This window comes from Fundulus heteroclitus, chromosome 8, assembly GCF_011125445.2.
Source record: "Fundulus heteroclitus isolate FHET01 chromosome 8, MU-UCD_Fhet_4.1, whole genome shotgun sequence".
Classification (NCBI taxonomy): Eukaryota; Metazoa; Chordata; class Actinopteri; order Cyprinodontiformes; family Fundulidae; genus Fundulus; species Fundulus heteroclitus.
The window spans coordinates 32103076-32123748 of record NC_046368.1 but is presented as its reverse complement, the minus strand read 5'-3'; the positions used below and the strand labels follow the sequence as shown (position 1 = coordinate 32123748).

The window sequence follows — 20673 nt, the reverse complement described above, 5'->3', positions numbered from 1 at the left end:
AAGATGACGATCATGTCTTGTTGTGCCTGCCTCACTAAAAATGTCATTATGGTTAACACACAATGACAATAAAGCTTATGTATTCTTGACTCCGAGAAGGACCAAGGTGGAGAAATATATAGAGGAGCCAGTTCTAGTTTCAAAGTTGTCAGACAAAAACAGACTGGATGAGAAGAGGGAAGACATGAATGAAGGTTCCTGAGATTGGGATTTGAACCCCAGACAGTTGCATTGAGGTCCATAACCTTCGATACATAGGGGACCCAATGCCACACAAAACTGAAAACTGATTAAAAAGACGAATAGATGAATAATGTGACAGAATATGTTTGATTTTAATGTATTTATTATACTCTATTCTTCAATGTTAGGGTGACAAGAAAATGACTTGAAGAATTTTACATCATGCTTGGAAAAGTGTACTTTTACATCACATTTTTAGAACAAGAAGAAATTTGATAGATGGCATAAAGATGAGCAGCATTGGAAACCCTCAGAAATCAGAGCTTTCTTTCCCTCTTTTAAATAAGAGAGTTTAAAATGCTTTTTTCAGAAGTTTCAGAAAACACTTTCAGAACATAAAGTGACAATAAAAAGTTTTTGATCAATACATTCCAAATGGTGTTCATTGAATCTCAGTGTTGAGATTCAACAGTGAGATATATATGTGAAGTTATCATCAGTTATGGTTCCCTGTAGTAGAGGGATGTCATATTGTGTGCAATGAGCTGTGTTTTTGAGGCAAATGAATGCGGTCCAACCAGGTTTGGGCATGTCCCATTATGTTGCACTGTCCGCAACTGCACCTATAATCAGACTAAGGTTAACCTGTGGCTTGAACATTTGCATGCTTGCATGCACTCATAGTGAAACAGGATTATTCCTGCTATCAGCGTATCCTTTTTCCTCAACAGACAAAGAATCAAGATGAATGGCTTCTAAATTTGAGAAAACCACTGAAAACACTGTACATTTGCTCCTGTCACTTTATGAACAAAAATCCTATGGAGGAAAATGCTTACCCAATATGGTAAGCATTGGTTATGAGCATCTACCTGAGAAACATCTACATGTCGACTGCTGAAAAGGTGTATCAGCAGTGACGAGAACAGATCAGGTAAGTTAAGTAGGTTAAAAACATAACTAGTAACATAGTTCTGTCTTTTTATGATTAATATGTCTCCATTAGTCAAAGACGCCCCGGTATATCCTCATGGTTAACCTATAATTAATGAGCTTTAAACAGTCTGAAAGCATAGAAATTATTGTATTAATATTAAATGAAATAATATTTTTACCTTCATTCTTTTTCTGAAGCAAAGCAATTGTTGGAGCATTTAAACATGCAAATATACATAATCAGAGGCCATTTCTTCAGGTCATCATCCAATTTTTTAAAGATGCAGGTATAGCTATGATTATATTGTTTCCTTTCAGATGTAAAAGTTGATAATTGGAAATGTTCCTATGCACATTTGCTCTGTTTGCACGTAAGAATGCTGATCTAGAAGTTTGGTCACAATTCACACAAAGCATATTGGGACATAGGATTGGGAGGGTAGTCCTTCAACAGAACCTCCCCTACGCAGTTCAGCAATATTCCTTTAATTGACCAAAACATGTTGTTTTGTTTCTTAATTTTTAATACGAAGCAGCTCTAGGAGCTCATTAAAATGCTGTCACCACAAAATTAAAAATCACTGAGTGTCAGTTTCTAATGAATTTGCTCGTAGCTAAAGACTTTGCATGCAATTTGTTCAATTTCAGACGCTTCACCACGCTCCATCAGGCATGCAAACCAACCATCATCAAGGTATGCCAGGTCAGAGTAACCACTGGGACCCTTATTAATGATCCAAGGCTGGCTCCAAGCATTTGGATCCAGTGGGGATTTGTTCAGATACACCCCTAAATCCATCCTTATGGACTGATCGGTGGGATGGGAGTACAGGAGCCACTGAGGCGACTGGTTTGAACCTGCCATGCTAGGTTGAGCTGGAAAGGAAACCACACTCCCTTGACAGCCTCCACCTGTTTCCACAAGCTTCCCAGCGGATGGAAGGGTGAGGAAATCTTCTCCTCTGTTGTCACTGACGGCCTCCACTCTATAACCTCTCTTACTGCGGGCGTTGCAATAAATGTACCAGCCTTTGCCATCCAAAACCTCAGCCATTTCACATTCAACCGATTTGTTGTGCAGCATGTTGCCGGACTGCCACGCGAAACCGTTATCGTCGCTGTAAAAGCAGAATGCACGTGAAACCGCACAACAACACGATATGCAGCAGCATGAGGAGAGGCAAGACCCATAAGCATAGGCTGGAACGATCAATCTGCCGCTCTCTGTTTGGATGCCGTGGCCCGGTCCGACTGCGAACGTTGCCCACTTTTTCATTTGAGGAAAATTTATTGTCAAATCGTTGACTGAGCTCCAGGTCGCACCAGCATCCCTGGTTGTGATGTAGCAGAGACGGGCCTTGTTGATGCCCCAGAACCTTTGCCATTGTTCTGAAACATTGCCTTCAACACAGATGAAAAACAGAAAGAGTGTTTTGGTTGTTCTTTCATAGACTGGGCATGGATTCATGGGACGATATTCACCAAGATGGACCTTCTCCACCACGTTTCTGGACATTGACCACTGCAAAGGGATGTTATTCAGAGTTAATGCCAAGCTGAAATGGATGATATACAGCAAGAAAACAGCAGGTTCAGGCGATTACCTTAACACTTATTTCATGAGTGGTTTCGTCTTTGATCAGAGTTCCATTTTCATAACCGGCACCTCCGGTTGGCATCATTAATGAGCTTTAAACTTCTCTGAAAGCAGCAGAAATTATTTCTTAATCATTAAATGAAATAATATTTTTACCTTCATTCTTGTTCTGAAGCAAAGCATTTGGGAGCATTTAAACATGCAAATATACATAATCAGGCATTTCTTCAGGTCATCCAATTTTGCAAAGATGCAGGTATAGCTATGATTATATTGTTTTTTCAGATGTAAAAGTTGATAATTGGAGAATGTTTATATGCACATTTGCTCTGTTTGCACGTAAGAATGCTGATCTAGAAGTTTGGTCACAATTCACACAAAGCATATTGGGACATAGGATTGGGAGGGTAGTCCTTCAACAGAACCTCCCCTACGCAGTTCAGCAATATTCCTTTAATTGACCAAAACATGTTGTTTTGTTTCTTAATTTTTAATACGAAGCAGCTCTAGGAGCTCATTAAAATGCTGTCACCACAAAATTAAAAATCACTGAGTGTCAGTTTTCTAATGAATTTGCTCGTAGCTAAAGACTTTGCATGCTATTTGTTCAATTTCAGACGCTTCACCACGCTCCATCAGGCATGCAAACCAACCATCATCAAGGTATGCCAGGTCAGAGTAACCACTGGGACCCTTATTAATGATCCAAGGCTGGCTCCAAGCATTTGGATCCAGTGGGGATTTGTTTCAGATACACCCCTAAATCCATCCTTATGGACTGATCGGTGGGATGGGAGTACAGGAGCCACTGAGGCGACTGGTTTGAAACCTGCCATGCTAGGTTGAGCTGGAAAGGAAACCACACTCCCTTGACAGCCTCCACCTGTTTCCACAAGCTTCCCAGCGGATGGAAGGGTGAGGAAATCTTCTCCTCTGTTGTCACTGACGGCCTCCACTCTATAACCTCTCTTACTGCGGGCGTTGCAATAAATGTACCAGCCTTTGCCATCCAAAACCTCAGCCATTTCACATTCAACCGATTTGTTGTGCAGCATGTTGCCGGACTGCCACGCGAAACCGTTATCGTCGCTGTAAAAGCAGAATGCACGTGAAACCGCACAACAACACGATATGCAGCAGCATGAGGAGAGGCAAGACCCATAAGCATAGGCTGGAACGATCAATCTGCCCCTCTCTGTTTGGATGCCGTGGCCCGGTCCGACTGCGAACGTTGCCCACTTTTTCATTTGAGGAAAATTTATTGTCAAATCGTTGACTGAGCTCCAGGTCGCACCAGCATCCCTGGTTGTGATGTAGCAGAGACGGGCCTTGTTGATGCCCCAGAACCTTTGCCATCGTTCTGAAACATTGCCTTCAACACAGATGAAAAACAGAAAGAGTGTTTTGGTTGTTCTTTCATAGACTGGGCATGGATTCATGGGACGATATTCACCAAGATGGACCTTCTCCACCACGTTTCTGGACATTGACCACTGCAAAGGGATGTTATTCAGAGTTAATGCCAAGCTGAAATGGATGATATACAGCAAGAAAACAGCAGGTTCAGGCGATTACCTTAACACTTATTTCATGAGTGGTTTCGTCTTTGATCAGAGTTCCTGTTTTCATAACCAGCACGTCCGCGCTGGCATCATTTGAGGTTTTCCGCTTCTCTGCAAAGGCCAGCAGAACGCTTTTTTCTTGGTCATAACACAGAGCAGGAATCCTGTACACCTCCTCCTTGTTGGAAAGAAAGACTGTTCCCTGCTGTTCAGAAGTACTTGAAGCGTCCATGATTTCTCTTCTGTGGACAAAACAAACAATATTTTATCAGGCATGGTTCTGCAGCTTGTAGGGAGGAGACGTTATTGCAACGAAATGGGGCCATATCAAAGTGTGATAATGTATTTATTATAGGTAAAGAACGGTTCAGTGCCATAAGAGAGTTTTATCTGGGATTATTTGGAATAAAGGGCAAGCATGAGGTTGACATGGTGATAAGTGTGAAGCTTATCACATCTTTGGACAAAATATACCCACCCATATAATAAATGGCTAAAACAGACACCAAAAAAAACAAAACGATACACTGTGGATGTCAGTTGTGTGCTTTGTATTGATGGTACATGTACCTACTCAGGATTAATGTTTTCTTTGGTTTGTACATAACATTCAGTAAATAATGGTAAACAGGACAGGACTCATTGCCTGTATTGGTAAAACATTTTAATAGGAAAATCTGAACAATTTTCATCGAGCTCCTCCCAGTCAACAGAACCACTTTCGCTGTCATTAAACCCACAGGTCTCCATCAGCTTTGTTCATTAGAGATGGAAATGTTTGCAAATTTTTTTTTGCTTATTGGCTCACGCACAGTCAGATCAGATGCAGAGTTTAATTATAGTCTTCCAGTCTTGCCATCAATTTCTAAATAGATTTCAGGTCTGAACTTTGACTGGACCATTCTAACATCTGCATATACTTTGAGCTACATCACTTTAAAATATCTCTGGTTTTATGTTTAAGGTCATTGTCCTGATAGAAGGTGAGCATCTTCCCATCAACTCTGACTAGATTTTTTGTCCCTGGAAAGAAAAGCATTGTCAGTGCAGAATGCTGCGACCACCACACTTTGCAGAGGGAATGGGGTTTTCAATGTGATGTTTTTACACATAGTATTTTACATGTTGGGCAGAAAGTTCAATTAGGGTCTTATCAGACCTGAGAGCAGATTTTAAAAAATGTTGAAAAGTGTGTATGGTTTTCTTCCCACTTCAGAATTACCCCTTACTTTGTTTTGGTCCATAAAAAATTATCCCAAAAAATGTATCAAAGTTTGTAGCTGTTTAAGTCCAAGGGTGATAATAGTGTTGCAAACTGTAGAAATATAGATATGAAAATGAAGCATTTTTTAGTTGCATAACAATTTAAAACAGAGGTAAAAGAGTCACGAGGTGAGGTAGCCTCTGTATGTTTTTTTTTTTCTGAAAGGAATGTCTGTACAGTGCTACTATTTGGGAAAGACACCATTATTTACAATGTACCGTGGGAAATTCGTCTCATTACAAAAACCAGTCAACTCGGTTTGGTTACATTTGCAAACCTCCAAAATTGATTGTGTAATTGAAGTTATAATCTATGCCGTGTACGCTATTTTTCAGCTCTCAGGGTACTGAGAGCATAAATAAATGCAGTTTGGAGTAGGGTTGGGAATTGAAAAGATTTTCACGATTCCGATTCCCTTATCTATTCTGTGAAACGATTCGATTCCTTTTCGATTCTCTTTTCGATTCCAATTTGGGGGAAAAAGGAGAACAAACAGTTTGATGATGAGCATCAACTTTGTTTACTTAACTATCACACGACCTTACAGACTAACAAGGTCAAGATGTCCACAGCAAATGTGCAACTGGAGAAACATTTATATTTGTTTAAATAAAAAAAGGAATATAAGAACAAACTTAAATACAGTAGATGAGTTGTTTAGAATACAAGAAAATTTAAGTTTGTTGTGACAGTTGCTTATTAATCTCTCTTTAGATAACCTCAGTCATCTAAATCTAATGGAGAAGCCATCCGTTTAATGAAAAAGCATTACTGTACAATTTTGGGAAATAAACTCATCTCCCCCTGATTTAAATAAACGAGCGTCACCTTTCTCTCGCTCCCTGAACTGCGGAGCAACTTCGTAGCATGTTTCGTTACATCCATTGCAATAGCTAGAATCATGTATTAATTCCAGCTACCAGTATGTTCTAATTAAACATGCCACCAATAAAGGACTGGTAACGAGAAAGGCACACTCCCTTAATAACTCCAAAGAGAGGTAGGAAATTGGTTTATTTCCAGAGATGGCATATGATTTACTAGGAACCAGCCAGTGATGTAAAACTAGCTACTTACCACCAGAGTTGCCTTCCATGCTGGTCGTAACTTTAGCTTCAGTCCAGTAAGAATCAAAAACACGGCATTCATTAAATTGTATGCCATGTTGTGTGCGCAGGTGTTTCTGCCTGTTGGATCTATTTCCTCCCGTGGATATAATTGCCACTTTGGAATGATTGCAAAGCTCCTCGTTGCCATCTTTCTCTTCCTTAAAATTAAGCTAAACTTTCCCGCTTACCCGATGGGCGGCATTTTTTTTGTTTTGCTTTAAGCCTGGTCACGTCGTGCACAAGTTACGCACACGTGCTTACTGAACGCCGTGTGCGTAACTTGTGTATAAAACGTGACGTAACTTGCATAAAAAAAACGTCGTGCTAACGTTGTGCTGCTAAGAGCCGCGGCACGACGGAATCGAAAAGAGAATCGTTTAGCGAGCAAACGGTGCCATGGAATTGGAAAACACGGAACCGGTTCTTGGATTGGAAAACACGGAACAGGTTCTGAACAGGAACCGGTTTTTGATTCCCATTCCTAGTTTGGAGTCTTTTTTGTGGGCTTTGAGCTGGTATGCTCTAACCTGACTCATGCCAGACGTATGTTGCTCCGCCTAGCTCCACTCACATACATCTAGGACATCACTCCTAGAAAGTGATTTCTCCAACCAATTTTATGGTCTGGCCAATCAGGACGCAGTGCTGGAATTTCATAGATGTGACGTAGTGGAGACGCGACCATGACGTGAGACTGTTTTGATAGCAATGGCAGCTCGCATCGAGGAAGCAAGCGTTAACATTGATGCTGCTATTTCTTCCGTGTTGTCCAATCTACCTAATATTGTTTAATTAAAAGAACATCAGAGATCGGCTCTGAAGGCTTTTGTTGGTGGAAACCATGTTTTCGCCCTTCTCCCGACCGGATTTGGGAAGTTTTGTTTTCCGGGGCGCGTCCGCGTCTGCAGCGGACGCGCCCCGGAGCGGTTAGCGGTTAGCGCGAACCATATTAGGAGTCCTTTAGTCCTCAACGCGGTCGGCCCGGGATCGACTCCGACCCACGGTGCTTTGCCGCCTGTCTTTCCCTCTCTTCCTGTCAGCTCACTGTCAATAAAACGCGTGCCAATAGAGCCGCAAACACATAAAACACTTTTTTTTCCTGCGTCGCTCTCATCAGCGTCATGGGTTAGCCTCGGTGTGAGTGGTTGAAATAGCACGTCGATAAAGATGACAGACAAGTGGCTTATCCAATCATATGCAAGAATTTTTGATGAGGCCCAGCCTTCAATAAAGGCAATTCCTATGGCGGTGTCCCAGATGTATGTGAGTGGAGCTAGGCGGAGCGACATGTGTCTGGCTTGAGTCAGGTTAGGTATGCTCAATCTCTCCAGCAGTATTTGTGAGATTCTCAGCTTTATGCACTATATATACTGTATATAAATATATATAGTATAAAAACCTTGATGAATTACAAAGTTGCTTGTTGGGACTTTTATCTTAACTGACATAACTATCAGAAAATACTGGCATCAGATTTTAGGGGTATCTAGTTCAAACATGACAGCAAAATTCAAAGTATACAGTAAGAGCAGCGGCGCTACAATGAACGGCTAACCGCTAACCTAGCCGCTAAGCTAACCGGATACATAAACACTATAAGTGCGCATGAGCAGCCAGCAAGCGGAAACTCAGAAGGAAAGAGCACGGACCCTGGTGTTACATGAGCGTGTCAGAATGATGGCAACCAATAGATAAGGTGATCCCCTCATAACTCAAAGCCGAAAAAGTATGTCCACTATACTGTACCTTTAACACTATAGAGCCCCTACACCAAATATAACAATAAACACCTACTATATACAGTCTTTCAGTTGCACTAGCAAACATTCTTCCACATAATTTAACATTTTTAGCTCGGCTGTTTGAAAACATTTATGGGTAAGAAAAATGGAAATTGTTTTAGACAATTTTTATATACAGCAAGCTTGCTAAACTATGGGTAAGGTGATTCCCCGGAACTTGAGGGACAGAGGGTGGTGAGTATATATACTGTCTATAGGTGAGATGAAAACAGGAACAAAGCTCTGGCAAATCCATGCCCTTCGGACCGAACGGCAGATACTGGTTATAGTTTTTACAGGCCTGCAGCTCCCACAGAGAACTATTTTTTTAACCTTCTTTTTGTGAATACGTAATATATTGACTACTTTCAGGATGGAAGGACATTTTACATTTCATAACAAAAAGTGTTTGTGAACAAGATTACCAACTATAGCTTTAAGAATTGTTGTCTTAATGCCAAAGAGAGCCCAGCAGATTTTACTTTTACAAGTGGAACCTTACTACTTTTTTAATAAGCAGTCTTTCTTTATAAGACAATTGCGACAACAAGCATTTCCACTTTCCTAACCTTCCTTCCACTTTCTCCAAAACCCCTTCCCAGTTCTTTTGTTCAGTGTCCTCATCCCCCAAGCACACTCTGAGATATTTCAAACCTCCTCTTTTCCATTTTAAACCACTAGGGAGTTTAGGAAGCCCTGTATGACAACTACCTACAGTATGGCTAAAACCTCACTCTTAACCAAGTTAACACATGCCGCAAACATTTTACAAAATAAATCAACAATTTTCCCTAACTTAGTTATTTTTTCCTGATTTTTAACAATAACAATGATATCATCAGCATATGCAGACAAACTAAAAGACGTATCAAAACCCGGCAAAGTTAAACTATCAATATGTGATCCAATATTTCTTAACATTGGTTCAATACAAAGAGCATACAACATTCCAGACAAAGGACAACCTTGTCGAACACCTCTTGTAACCTTAAAAGGTTTACACAAGCAGCCATTAATTTTCAGTACACTCTCAATGTCTTCATACAGAACCATAATCTTGGCAATAAATTCAGGGCCGAGACCAAACCTTTCTAAAACCTTCCAGAGGTAATGGTGCTCATCCCTGTCAAAAGCCTTTTCCTGGTCCAAAGAAATCAAACCAACATTACAACCCAGTGACCCAGACGCCTCCAAAATATCTCTAATAATGGCTATATTATAAAACATAGACCTGCCTGGAACACAGTAAGTTTGTGTCTGTTTTTAGTCTGTTTTCCAGCACTTTTGACCACAGTTTGTAATCTGCACACAACAGAGAGATTGATCTGCAGTTTTTAAAGTCCTGAAGATTTCCTTTGTTCGGTAACAATGTGAGAACAGCCCTCCTGTAGCTCTGAGGTGGAAGTCTGTCGACAAAGCCTTCTTCAAAACCCTCCATGATGTCCATGCAGATGTCCGACCAGAAAGCACTGTAAAACTCACTTGGAAGTCCATCAATGCCAAGTGCTTTCCCTAATACACCGTAAACCTCATCCAGAGAAAAGAAATATTTATGGTGGAGTAAAAACATGCTTTAAAATGTTGTGATGTAAATCAGTATGAAAGAAAAATAAAAACATCTTTTAAAAATGTTGGTGTGAATAAATATGAAACAATGAAAAAGATTGCAGTGGAAATACGGAACAAATAAACACTTGCAACAAATACACAAACACAAAACAAAGACTTCAAGAAAAATGTATAAAAGAAGAAGTCAGCGTAAAAGCAAAAATTAAAGTAAAAATAAAAGAGGAAGTTAAAATATATATTTTTAGATGAATAATTGATCAATTGTTGAAGAAATATCTTCTTTTTATTATTTTGTCACATTTAAAGGTATACTATGCAACCGGGGTTGATTTTCCAGCGAGGCTCCCCCCAGAGGGCGAAAGTAAAAGTGCACTGTCGTAAAGATGCTCAGCTGTTCTGGTTTCTCTGTCAAGCCAGGCGCGGTTGTTTTGAGCTTCGCAGACAGGCGAACGCAAAGAAAAGTCGAAAAAACGGCAGTACAAACAATGACTAACACAGTGAAAGTATGAACATCAGGGTTTCCTGCAGCGCTAGTTTGGCGAGGCGGCCGCCGTGGCTGCCTCGCCAACATTCAAAAAATAAATAAATAAATAAATAAATAATAATAATATAATAAATAAAAAACTCGATATGCTTGCATGTTTATTTGAGGTTAACACGCGGTTCTTTGTTGTTGCTTTCGCGCGTGCATATAGTGAATGGCAGGGCAAAAACACATGGAGTTCTCGCCGTAAAGCAAGACCGACTCTCGCGGTGTTGCACGAGAGTTCTGAGCCTGTGGGTGCGGGCTGAGGGCTCTTGCAATAGCGTACCGCGAGCGAGCTATTTTTAGAAACGTAACGTCACGATGACGTCACATCACTTGGTACGCAGTAGGGCAAGCTTGCATAGTCCGCCGCTGTTTTGCTGTAAAAGAGCTGTGCGTTACCCTTAGCTTTACTCGTAAAACGACTGCTTTTTCCAAGTCTAAGACCATGGTTTTTAAACATTGTTGCTATGGAACGTGCAACAGCGACTCGAGGTACGCTGATTGGCCGCATATGAAGGATGTTTTCTTCAAGACTGCCAAGGAGAAATGTGTGCGCTGGGTACACCGGTGCGGTCGCCCTACACAACAGTTCAACCCGGAAAAAGTTACCAAATTCACGTACATATGTAGCAAGCATTTTGTTGGAGGAAAGCGCCCAACCGAAGAACATCCTGACCCAATTCCAGCGACATCAAGTAGTGAACAGGTAAGAGTATTTTGGTGGCCGACATGTTAATAAAGTAGCGCCTGCTACCATGACAGCATATAGGCTATCATGGTAGCAGGCGCTAACATGATAGCCTGCTACCAGGATAGCTTACTCAAAAACATTTCAAAAAAGACAAACATTAAACATATACCGATCCCTGGACGGTGATTACAAACAAAAAAAAACTGCCGACGACGCCATGACCGCCGCGCAGAAAAAAAAAACAAAGCTTACCGTTCGATCAACTCGGCCCGTTTTCCGTTTTTTTTTAAGCCCTCGACACTCAAGCCATCGTTTGCAATGAACGTTGGTGTGTTTAACTGAAAAATGTTGCATAGTATGTCTTTAATGGCACACAGATTCATATTATTAGCTACTTTTTAAAAAAAATTTTATATTATTAAGTCCTTCATTTATTTCTATATGTATTTTTAATTATGGCAGTATTGGTCCTCCATATTACAGGAGAAAAAGTTTCTTGTCAGGGAGAAAAACCTCTACAGTATTATTTTTCAAGTTCTTCGTAACCTTCAGAAATTGTTTAATACTCTGTACATCATGACCTTCCCTCTGCTGATTGTGAACAACAAATTTACAGGATGAACTGGCCAAACTATCTTCAGTCCAAACATCATCTTCTCCTTCATCCATATTGCTTTTTAATTCCAGAGATTTCACTGAACATTCTATTTCTGTTTCATCTCCGATTTCATTTTCACTTTGCGAATTAATATTACACTAAATTTTTGTCCGTTTTGCAGAAGCTTCATAACCATCTTCTTCCAATATTTGAATGCATGCCATACCCTTAATTTCATCAGCGTTTGCTTTTCTATACTGAGACTTTAGTAAACTCTGACTTTGCTCTTCCACAGTGTTATCCACCTGACTTCCCTGCGAGGCTAAAAGTGCTTGACTTTGAGTCTGCGCAATTTGTTCTTCATTCTCATCTTCCACTATACTTTCATTTACTTGGTTTTCTTTCTGAGTGGGATTCTGAAGCCTTATCTCTTTTGATTCATCTGTATCTGTGCTCCCTTCATCTTTGGCGTTAGTTTGTTTTGGTGTCTTTTCACTTCCCCTTATCTTGCCATTGCTCCGCATTATTAATAGAAGTTTTTTTTCCCTGGACATGCTCGAACCAAAAGGCCAACGTTTCTGCAACCAAAACACACTAAAGTGCCTGAAGTCACATACAAGGCATAGCTAAAGTCCTCCACTCGCACATTAATCACTAAATTGAGGTCTTTGTCATTTCTATTCAGAATCATGAGGACCTGTCTTTTGTGTAAAACTACGTGCTTCAACAGTGTTGACTTGAAACCTGAGGGCAACTTCCTGATCGGGGAAATGGTTTTCTCATGCCGTGACAGTTCTCACACCAGCAACTCGTCACTAATGAATATTTGCAATCGTGACTTTTTCAGCAGGTGTGCTCACCCTGGAAACTGGCAAAAAAACATAATTTATAACAATAACTTTTTTAATCACTTAGTTTGCCTTCTCCACACTATCAACAAAAATAACTGCTGCGTTGTTCATCCAAGCAGCAGATTTGATGCTGCTACAACCCATAACATCCCCTACTGCCAGACTACACTCCTCCAGTGTAGTGCTAGGACAACAAGCAGTTAGAAGTTCTTAATCTCTCAGTCCACTCACCACACGCTCCACTCCCAACTCCCAGCATGCAATGTGAAAGAAAGAAAGAGAAAAAGATTAGGCAAACCGTTAAAGGGGAGAAAAGATGACAAAAATAGAGCAGAGGAAAAAGAGGGAACAAGATAACATCCTAAGTCTTCTTCTACAGCTGCAGAGAGAGATATAATGAACAGCAAAAACAAACCAAAAAAGTATCACAGGTACAAACGACCAATGTTTTTAAAACATAAGGGAAATATACGTAGTATTATTTAATACAAGATGTATGTAGTGACAGCCAAAGGTAATTATAGGGTTTATCTGTATAGAAGTGAATCTGTGAGCAGTTGGATCCAAGCACTAGTAGGTGTTTGTGGGAGTGTGCTTGTGTATGTAAGGTTTATCCATAAGAAAAATGCTCAATAGTGTTTGAGAGGAGCCAAAGTCCTGCCTCCCAGTGCGCTGAGGCAGACACTGTGGGAAACCAGAATTAGTGGTGACTGGCGGCCATTTTGCCCCTTTGTCATTCATTGCTTTTAAAGTTTTGATCTTTTTGTTACTGACCCTATTCAACTTTTTTGTGCCCACCCTAAAAACCGATGTTTTAATTCAGTTCGAGTCAAAAATATGTTATTCATCACAAAGGGAAACTATATGTTGCTATAACTCATATTATGCATGTCTCTTTACAGAGTTGTTATAGATGCTGATGGCTGCAGGCGGAAAGTATCTCCTGTACCTCTGACTGAAAACACTTTGTTGTTGTACCGCAGAGGATGCTCAGGGATTTCCTTAATGTTTTTAATTTTAGAAAGAATCCTTCTTTACACAATAATCCCTAAAGAGTCTAGAGGAGTGTGTAGAGAAATTAGTTCCAATAATATTGCAAGCAACAAAAGTTATAAAAAATGTTAATTTTGAAAAACTACTCAATTCAACAAAAGGTTTTTAGAGTAATTCATAACGTCTATGCAAAAGTTGAACCAACATTTTTGAAGTCCGCCATTTCTTCCAGATTTTGTTTGATTTTTTTTTATTTGATACTTAGTTTTACAAATTGTATTCTTTTCCAACTGCGTTTTAAAGATCACTCACTACACAATACTACTACAATACTACAATTTAAAGGAGCAGATCGATCCATACCGCAGATGAAATCCCAAGGTGTCTTTGATTCCTGGATGAAGGAGCTGTTCAGAAGCCAGTTGATCCTTTTTCCGACTCGGGTCTTCTTTCTTCTGCTCTGTGTTGCGTGTCTTCTCAGATGAGAACTGAGCATCGACTACCTAAAACATGTCACTTTTATGTGGTGAGAGAACCGTTGGAAGGTTGCAAAACACCATTTACTGGGAGACAGGGAGCAAGTCAGTTTACTGAAACTTTCCTTTCCCTTTTTTGACCTAGTAGGAGACACCCAGCAGGCTACTTCCTCTCGCAAGTCATCCTTTGCCCTTTCTTACTTAGAATTCTTAATTCTAAGAATTTTCAAATTTTTAGAATTAGAAAATTCTGAGAATTAAAGTTTTCTTAATTCTAAGAAAATTCTTAGAGGCTGATTGACTTATTCTTCCCCATCCCATGCTCCACTATCCGCAGCCACCCCTCAATTCTTCCTAATTAATTCCACCTGCTGCAGCTAATTAGGCTCAAGCCAGTTCACCTGTGACCCTTTCTCTGTAATCCTGCCTCCAATCACAACCACTCCCTACCAGATCGTCTCCTGTCACTGCTTGCTCAGTCATCATGTGGTTCGTCTGTCTCAGTAATCCTTACCTTGGTCAGCCTGTCAAGCCACATCCAACCAGCTCACCACTTACAGTCTGTTCCACCAGCCTCCAGCCAGTTAAACTGTTATCTACAGCTCTGTCATAATTTGCCTGTTCAATCTGTCATGTCCAAATATCCTCTTCTACAATAAACCTTAACCTACAATAAATCTGGGTCACGGCACCAAAGCAGGGTATAAGAAATCGCTTGTGCTATCTGCAGTGAATATTCTGAACTAGTGTATCTTTAAGTGAAATCTGCTACTGCGGTATGATATTGTATCTATTCTTTGTATTGTGATTATTTATTGATTGTATATAATGTCTGTTTTATGTGCTGATTGACTGTCCAAATGCCAAAGGCAGATTTTCATTGTGTTTTAAACCACTGGACAAAAAAGTCTTCATATCTTATCTTACCTTTTAAGACTCTGTGTTTGGCTTGAGTATCAGGTTCTCTGATCTGCTCATTATTACAGATCTGAGGAGAAAACATGCAGTGTATGTGTATGTTTTTGTGTTTTTTGTTCCTTTGTTTATTTTTACCCTACTTATTTCTTTAGCGCTATTTATAATTATTATTTCTGCATTTCTGCCTTATAATCCAAATAGACTGCATAGCTGAATTTCTGACTTCATTCAAATACTCTTAATTATAGCTCCTGGTCCTTGACCTTCCATGGGGTCAACTGCAGGTTTGTGCTTGCTGGAGAACCAAACCAGCTGCTACAAACTGCAAGCACCATTTAAATACTCAGATGTTTGAACTTCAAAGTAAGACAAATTAATCAACAGTCCTTTGAGACATTAATTCATTCATTTTTTTTGAACCACATAGTACTTTTGTTGGGTTTTGGGAGGTTTGGAGCCTATCCCAGCATTTATCAGGCAAAAAGCAGGTACACCCTGGACAAATCACCAGTCCAACACCCTTTGAGACAATTGCACCCAACTGATTGACTGTTACTGATCAAAATGCAGATCTAGTGCAGTTAAAGTAACTTTTGAAGTGTACTGTATCTTTTCAACAACCAAACTGTATTTTTAGTCAAGCTTCCAGTAACAGACCACAGGCAGCAGGTCTTGTCGTCACCATTTCTTACCAGGTTCTTATTCCATCTCTGTGTCCTCCTCATTCTGGACTCTCTCTCTCTCTCTCTCTCTCTCTCTCTCTCTCTCTCTCTCTCTCACTCACTCACTCTGCTGTCTCCCCCTGTTTGTGCTACATTGATACATCGACCAGAGCAAATTATTATCATCCAGTGTTATAAAATATGATAACGTGAAATTCTCTATTGTTCTCTTACTTGAGATGTTCTCCTGTTTTTTGAAAATGGACCTGATGTCCATGGTTGGCAAATAACTAAAAAGGTATATATATGTTGTTCAATGGACACAGAGATGTGAAAGTAGAAGAGGAAAAAAGAAGAGAAACAGATAATACAAATGCTAAAAGGGAGAAAAGGTGAAAGAGAAAGAGGAGAAGAAAGCGAGGGAGCGATACATCCTTTGAGTTTTTTTGTACGCCTGCAAAGAGAGATATAAAACTAACAGCAAAACCAGTCGATAAGGTATTACAGGTACAAACAACCAACACCTTGTTACCAATACTGAATAATATACAGTACTATTTAATACAAATTTTATAAAGTACCAGCTAAAGATAATAGGGGTGTTCTGTTCAGAAGTGAATCCGGATGTACCTGAATCCAAGCACCTGTAGGTGTTTGTGAGAGTGCACTTGTGTACGTAAGGTTTTTCCATAAGAAAAATGCTCAGCAGTGGTTGTTAGGAGCCAAAGACGATGGGAGTTGCTGCGAGTCGGGCTGCGTACCGATCTCGAGTGCTGTCAAGGCGCCAACACCAGGTTCAGCAGGCGCGCAAACATAGGGACTGAACCCCTACACATAAACACGTGCGTAGGGACAGGCCAAGTTTAGGGGGGTAATTAAGCCGTGCAAGCGCCCCCTTTTGTTACAGTTTGCACGTATTGTAATAGAGAACGATCTTTCAACTCTAACAATAATAAAAAGACTCAGATCTGTGAAAGTAGCTGTGAACGGAAGCATACAAACTCCTTTTCCTACCTCCTTTCTTACTGACTGCTCAGTTCAGACTGTTAGAAGAAATGTGAATGTAATCATTTTCTTTTTATCTTTTTATTAAGGACTGTTCTACTGTTTTAACTTCACACAGGAGAAACAGATGTTTCTCCAAGACAAGGGGTCCGTTCTTCGTACGTCGCTAACTCAGTTAGCAGGATTTCATTGTTGACGATTTGGCATGATCTTGGATCGTTTGGTTCTTCGAAAGACATCCTGCACTTGTTGTCATAGCAACATGTGCGCCAGCTTAAGCCTGCTCCAGAGCAGGCTTATTTCATGTAAACAAGATTAGATCACGGCTGTATAAGCGGAGGAGATAGGGAAGTCTGCCGTAGCCATGTCCATTTTTACGACTGCAACCTGTTGCGGAAGGTGCAAGAATAATTTGCTGAGTTTTTCGAATTAATCGCGTATTGCGCAATAGACAGGATCCTTTAGCGCAGCGCGACAGTGGAATTGTAGAGAGATTTTTCTTGGTGGCTGTTATAAACAGACAAACACATAATTTAACAGTGGCTTTTAAAGAGGAAAACATGATGTTGGAGCCATAAATCTAAAATATTTAAGTTATTCGTATGATAGTTTGCTTTTTATTTTTATCATATTCAGTAAGAAGAGTTGTTCGGGCACTGAGCTATATTATACACTGGAGTGCTAATCACCGTCTGTTAGAACGAGTCGCTTTGAAGCCACCAGCCGCCATATTGGTACTCCCTATTTCCCCCCAGTAACTAGGGAATATGTGCGCTACAGCATCGAATAACGAGGATTTTCTCAAGTTCAGGGGGGACTTAAGACTTTTAAAATGTCAAATGCCAAATAGTTTTATGTTATGTTCTAAAAAATATCAAGTACTGAGAAAGTCATGTGCTGAAATATTTTGCATTTAATTCATTTAAATATATATGTTTAACATTTATAAATATATACATAACAATATACAAAAACATATATTTACATATGTGTATACATATATATACATATATACATATACACATACTTATATTTACGTATATATATATTTAATATGAATAACATGTAAAATATTTCAGCACCTAATTTCCTAGTAGTTGATAGTGTTAGTACATCCACTGACTGTAGAATTACCTGTGAAACGTTTTCACACAGCCAGAAAACTGCTTGTTGTTGCAACCAAATCCTATGGGATTCTGGGAGAGTAGGGAGTAGCAAGATGGCGGCCAGTGACTTCAGTTTTTCAGCAAAATCAGCACTCCAGTGTATTATATAGCTCAGTGTGTTCGGGCCATTTTATTGTGAAGTTTAGTTTTACTTTGAAAGGCTTGCTTCCTGTCGAGCCGTATATTGTATTAGAAAAAACTATGGACGGATTATCTAGACACGGAGCAATACAGTTTTACCGTGTAAACTGTGGATGACTTGGAAAAGGAAGGTTTTCATTTTTTATGGATAAAGATTTTTTTTTGTTAAAATTCCCAGTTTGCACGTGTCCTTTACTTCCCGTCTCTAAGGAATGACACTGAAATTTGGATCTCTTGACATAACAAGTGCCTTTTTAAAATAAAGTGTAATAATTAAAGGCTACCATTTTGTAGAATATTCTTGTATTTCACTTTTACTTGTCCCCATGTTCTAGTGGGTTCTGTGGAGGCTCTGATATAAAAGAACAAATAATATCAAATTATTAAAATGCAAAAATTCATGCTGTAGAAAGTGATAGAAACATCTACCATGGACAGTATTTACGCATTAATTTGTCTGCTGCTTTTTGCCGGCCCTCTCTCCTGGCTTTAACAGATTTTGAGGTGTTTTAATTAATGACTCAAATTCGGCATAACCTTCTATTAAAAGCTTTTGTTCTGCTTGGGAGAAAAACTGTGGACGTACTTTGGCCATGCTGAACAGCCAATAGCAGCGCTGCTGATCATTGTTTCTACTATCGATACATTTCCCCTTTTAAACAAACGCATGAACGCGCAGTTGTCTCAGATAACTCAATCCAGTGATACTAATCGTAAACAACAGGTGTGTTCTAAGAACCCAATTAGCCGGATCATGATTAGCCGGATGAAATCATCTTGGATGTGTCATTTGATCTTGGATGTTTTAAGCAACGTACGAAGAACGGACCCAAGGAGTCTCTTGCTATATAGACCAGTTCATTGTTATTGTTTTGATCCGGGTTTTTCGCGCATGCGCGCCGGACTGGTAGGCAAAAGACGAACACAATGGCAGACGCAAACAGAGAAACTGACGAGTTCTCCACATATTTTTCTTCTTTAGATAACGTATCACAAGATCGTTCTAAGAGTAAGTTGATGGTTGATGGTATCAGATTGCCAGATCCACACAGCAAAAGCCTGAAGGGACGGAGCGAGTCTGTGAAATGCTGGCCAAGGGTTCCGTACCGCGACATACAGCTGCCTTATAAACACGCAGGCCAGTACACACGAGAGAGCACGAAAGCCATGAAACCACTAGGCGGCTACAATTATTTTATATCGGGAAATCAGCTCAAGCAACGCCCGCGACGCCATGAGGGATTAAGCAGTCAGAAAATGGATGGATGGATGGATGTTGTTCACACGTTTGTTTTACAGCAGAAAGCGGAGTCGGACACAGACAGCGTCTCAGCAGAGAGGAAGACCCGCCCGGTAGGATAAAAAAAAAACATTGTTTACTACGGATTATTTTGGTGTTTTTGTCTTGTTAAAATGGGTGGGGGTGTTGGCGACATTGCAGCGTAAACACAGAAGTACTAGCGCCCGTGAACGGGCGGAGGGGAGGTGGCGATCGCTACACGTGAACGGGCGGAGCAGCCGCTGTCTGAAGCAGCAGCAGCGGCTGCTGCTGCTTCAGACAGCGGCTGCTGCTACCGCTTCTCCGGCCCGTGTAGCGATCGCCACCTCCCCTCCGCCGCTATTTAAGTAGAACAATGAATAGAGCAGAATTAAGTTGTATTTACCGGAGATGAAGTGTAGACTGCAAATTCTGTTGTAGAATGATCGCTCCCCCAGTCCATTGTGTCTGTCTGCGCTCTTTTCATTGAAATTATCCATTTCTTTCTTCGTCCTTCCTCCTTCGGTAAACGACAGAAACATACATCCAACGATTTGGAATGCCTCTCTGTGCAACCGGGAGCACAACAAGTCGTAGGCATTACTCAGATTCCAAAAATAAACTAACTAAAAGTACGCTCTAAATCACCCGTTTTGTCATGTAGTAGATGAGAACAGTACTGTTTTTTGCCAACCACCGTGCCCGGATGTAGCGCTGACATCACGCGTGTACTACCCTCTATGTTAATCTTATACCTCTTTGTGTACCAACCCCATGTTGTAAAACCCCCCTTATCTTTTACACCCATGTTGTGAATTCCTGACTCCTCCTGTCCTTTCTTTGATGTCTGATAATAAAGGCAAAGAGACAGAAGGTAGCCAGCGCAGATGGGAGCCGAGACTGTGATGAAAACAGCCTCACGTTTCTGGCCCTTCTGCCCTCTTCTCTTTGAGAAGAGTCTAAAACTTGTTTGTGTTGGTTTTCTTTCCAGAATAAAAGATTTATTAAACTTAACTCTATCACAGACAGCACTTATCGTGACGACTGCTGACACACTTCCGCTTTGGCTAAAGAGTCCTGACCCAAAAAGGGTATTCGGATGAACCCTACTTTGTGGATTCAGATATTCAGTCTAAGCAACCAATAGGTAGAAGTTGTCCTTTTAATGCACACCCCTCCTCATTTACATTTTAAGGTAGAAATGCGTGCAGAAATGTAAAAAGGGCAGACATTGAATAAATATATATGGCAAAAAAAATACAAAGAAAGAATAAAACATACAAAAAATAAAAACAGAAACAGAAATACATTTGTTTGAAAATAAGCAATTAATAAATTAGACGATAAAATTTGGTAATCCTCACAAAGATGAATAAATATGTTA

At 40.2% G+C, this 20673-nt stretch overlaps 1 protein-coding gene and 1 pseudogene across 1 annotated transcript; both read right to left on the bottom strand.

The window, feature by feature from the left end:
- Positions 1 to 1074: 1074 nt before the first annotated feature.
- On the bottom strand, positions 1075 to 2798 carry LOC110366665 (sialidase-4). Its single transcript, XM_036140726.1, has 2 exons — positions 2724 to 2798; positions 1075 to 2641 (listed from the first exon to the last, which is right to left on the bottom strand). The coding sequence occupies exons 1-2, from the start codon at positions 2796 to 2798 to the stop codon at positions 1715 to 1717; spliced, it is 1002 nt and encodes a 333-aa protein (XP_035996619.1). The 3' UTR covers positions 1075 to 1714.
- A 482-nt stretch (positions 2799 to 3280) lies between these two features.
- Positions 3281 to 14260, bottom strand: LOC118556461 (annotated as a pseudogene).
- Between the last annotated feature and the right edge of the window lie 6413 nt (positions 14261 to 20673).

What these genes read in the sequence shown, in the direction of transcription:
- LOC110366665 (XM_036140726.1), bottom strand. Translation starts at nt 2,798, where the DNA reads ATGCCAACCGGAGGTGCCGGTTATGAAAATGGAACTCTGATCAAAGAC. An exon ending in CTCATGAAATAAGTGTTAAG is followed by an intron (nt 2,642 to 2,723) that starts GTAATCGCCTGA and finishes ATCCCTTTGCAG; the next exon opens with TGGTCAATGTCCAGAAACGT.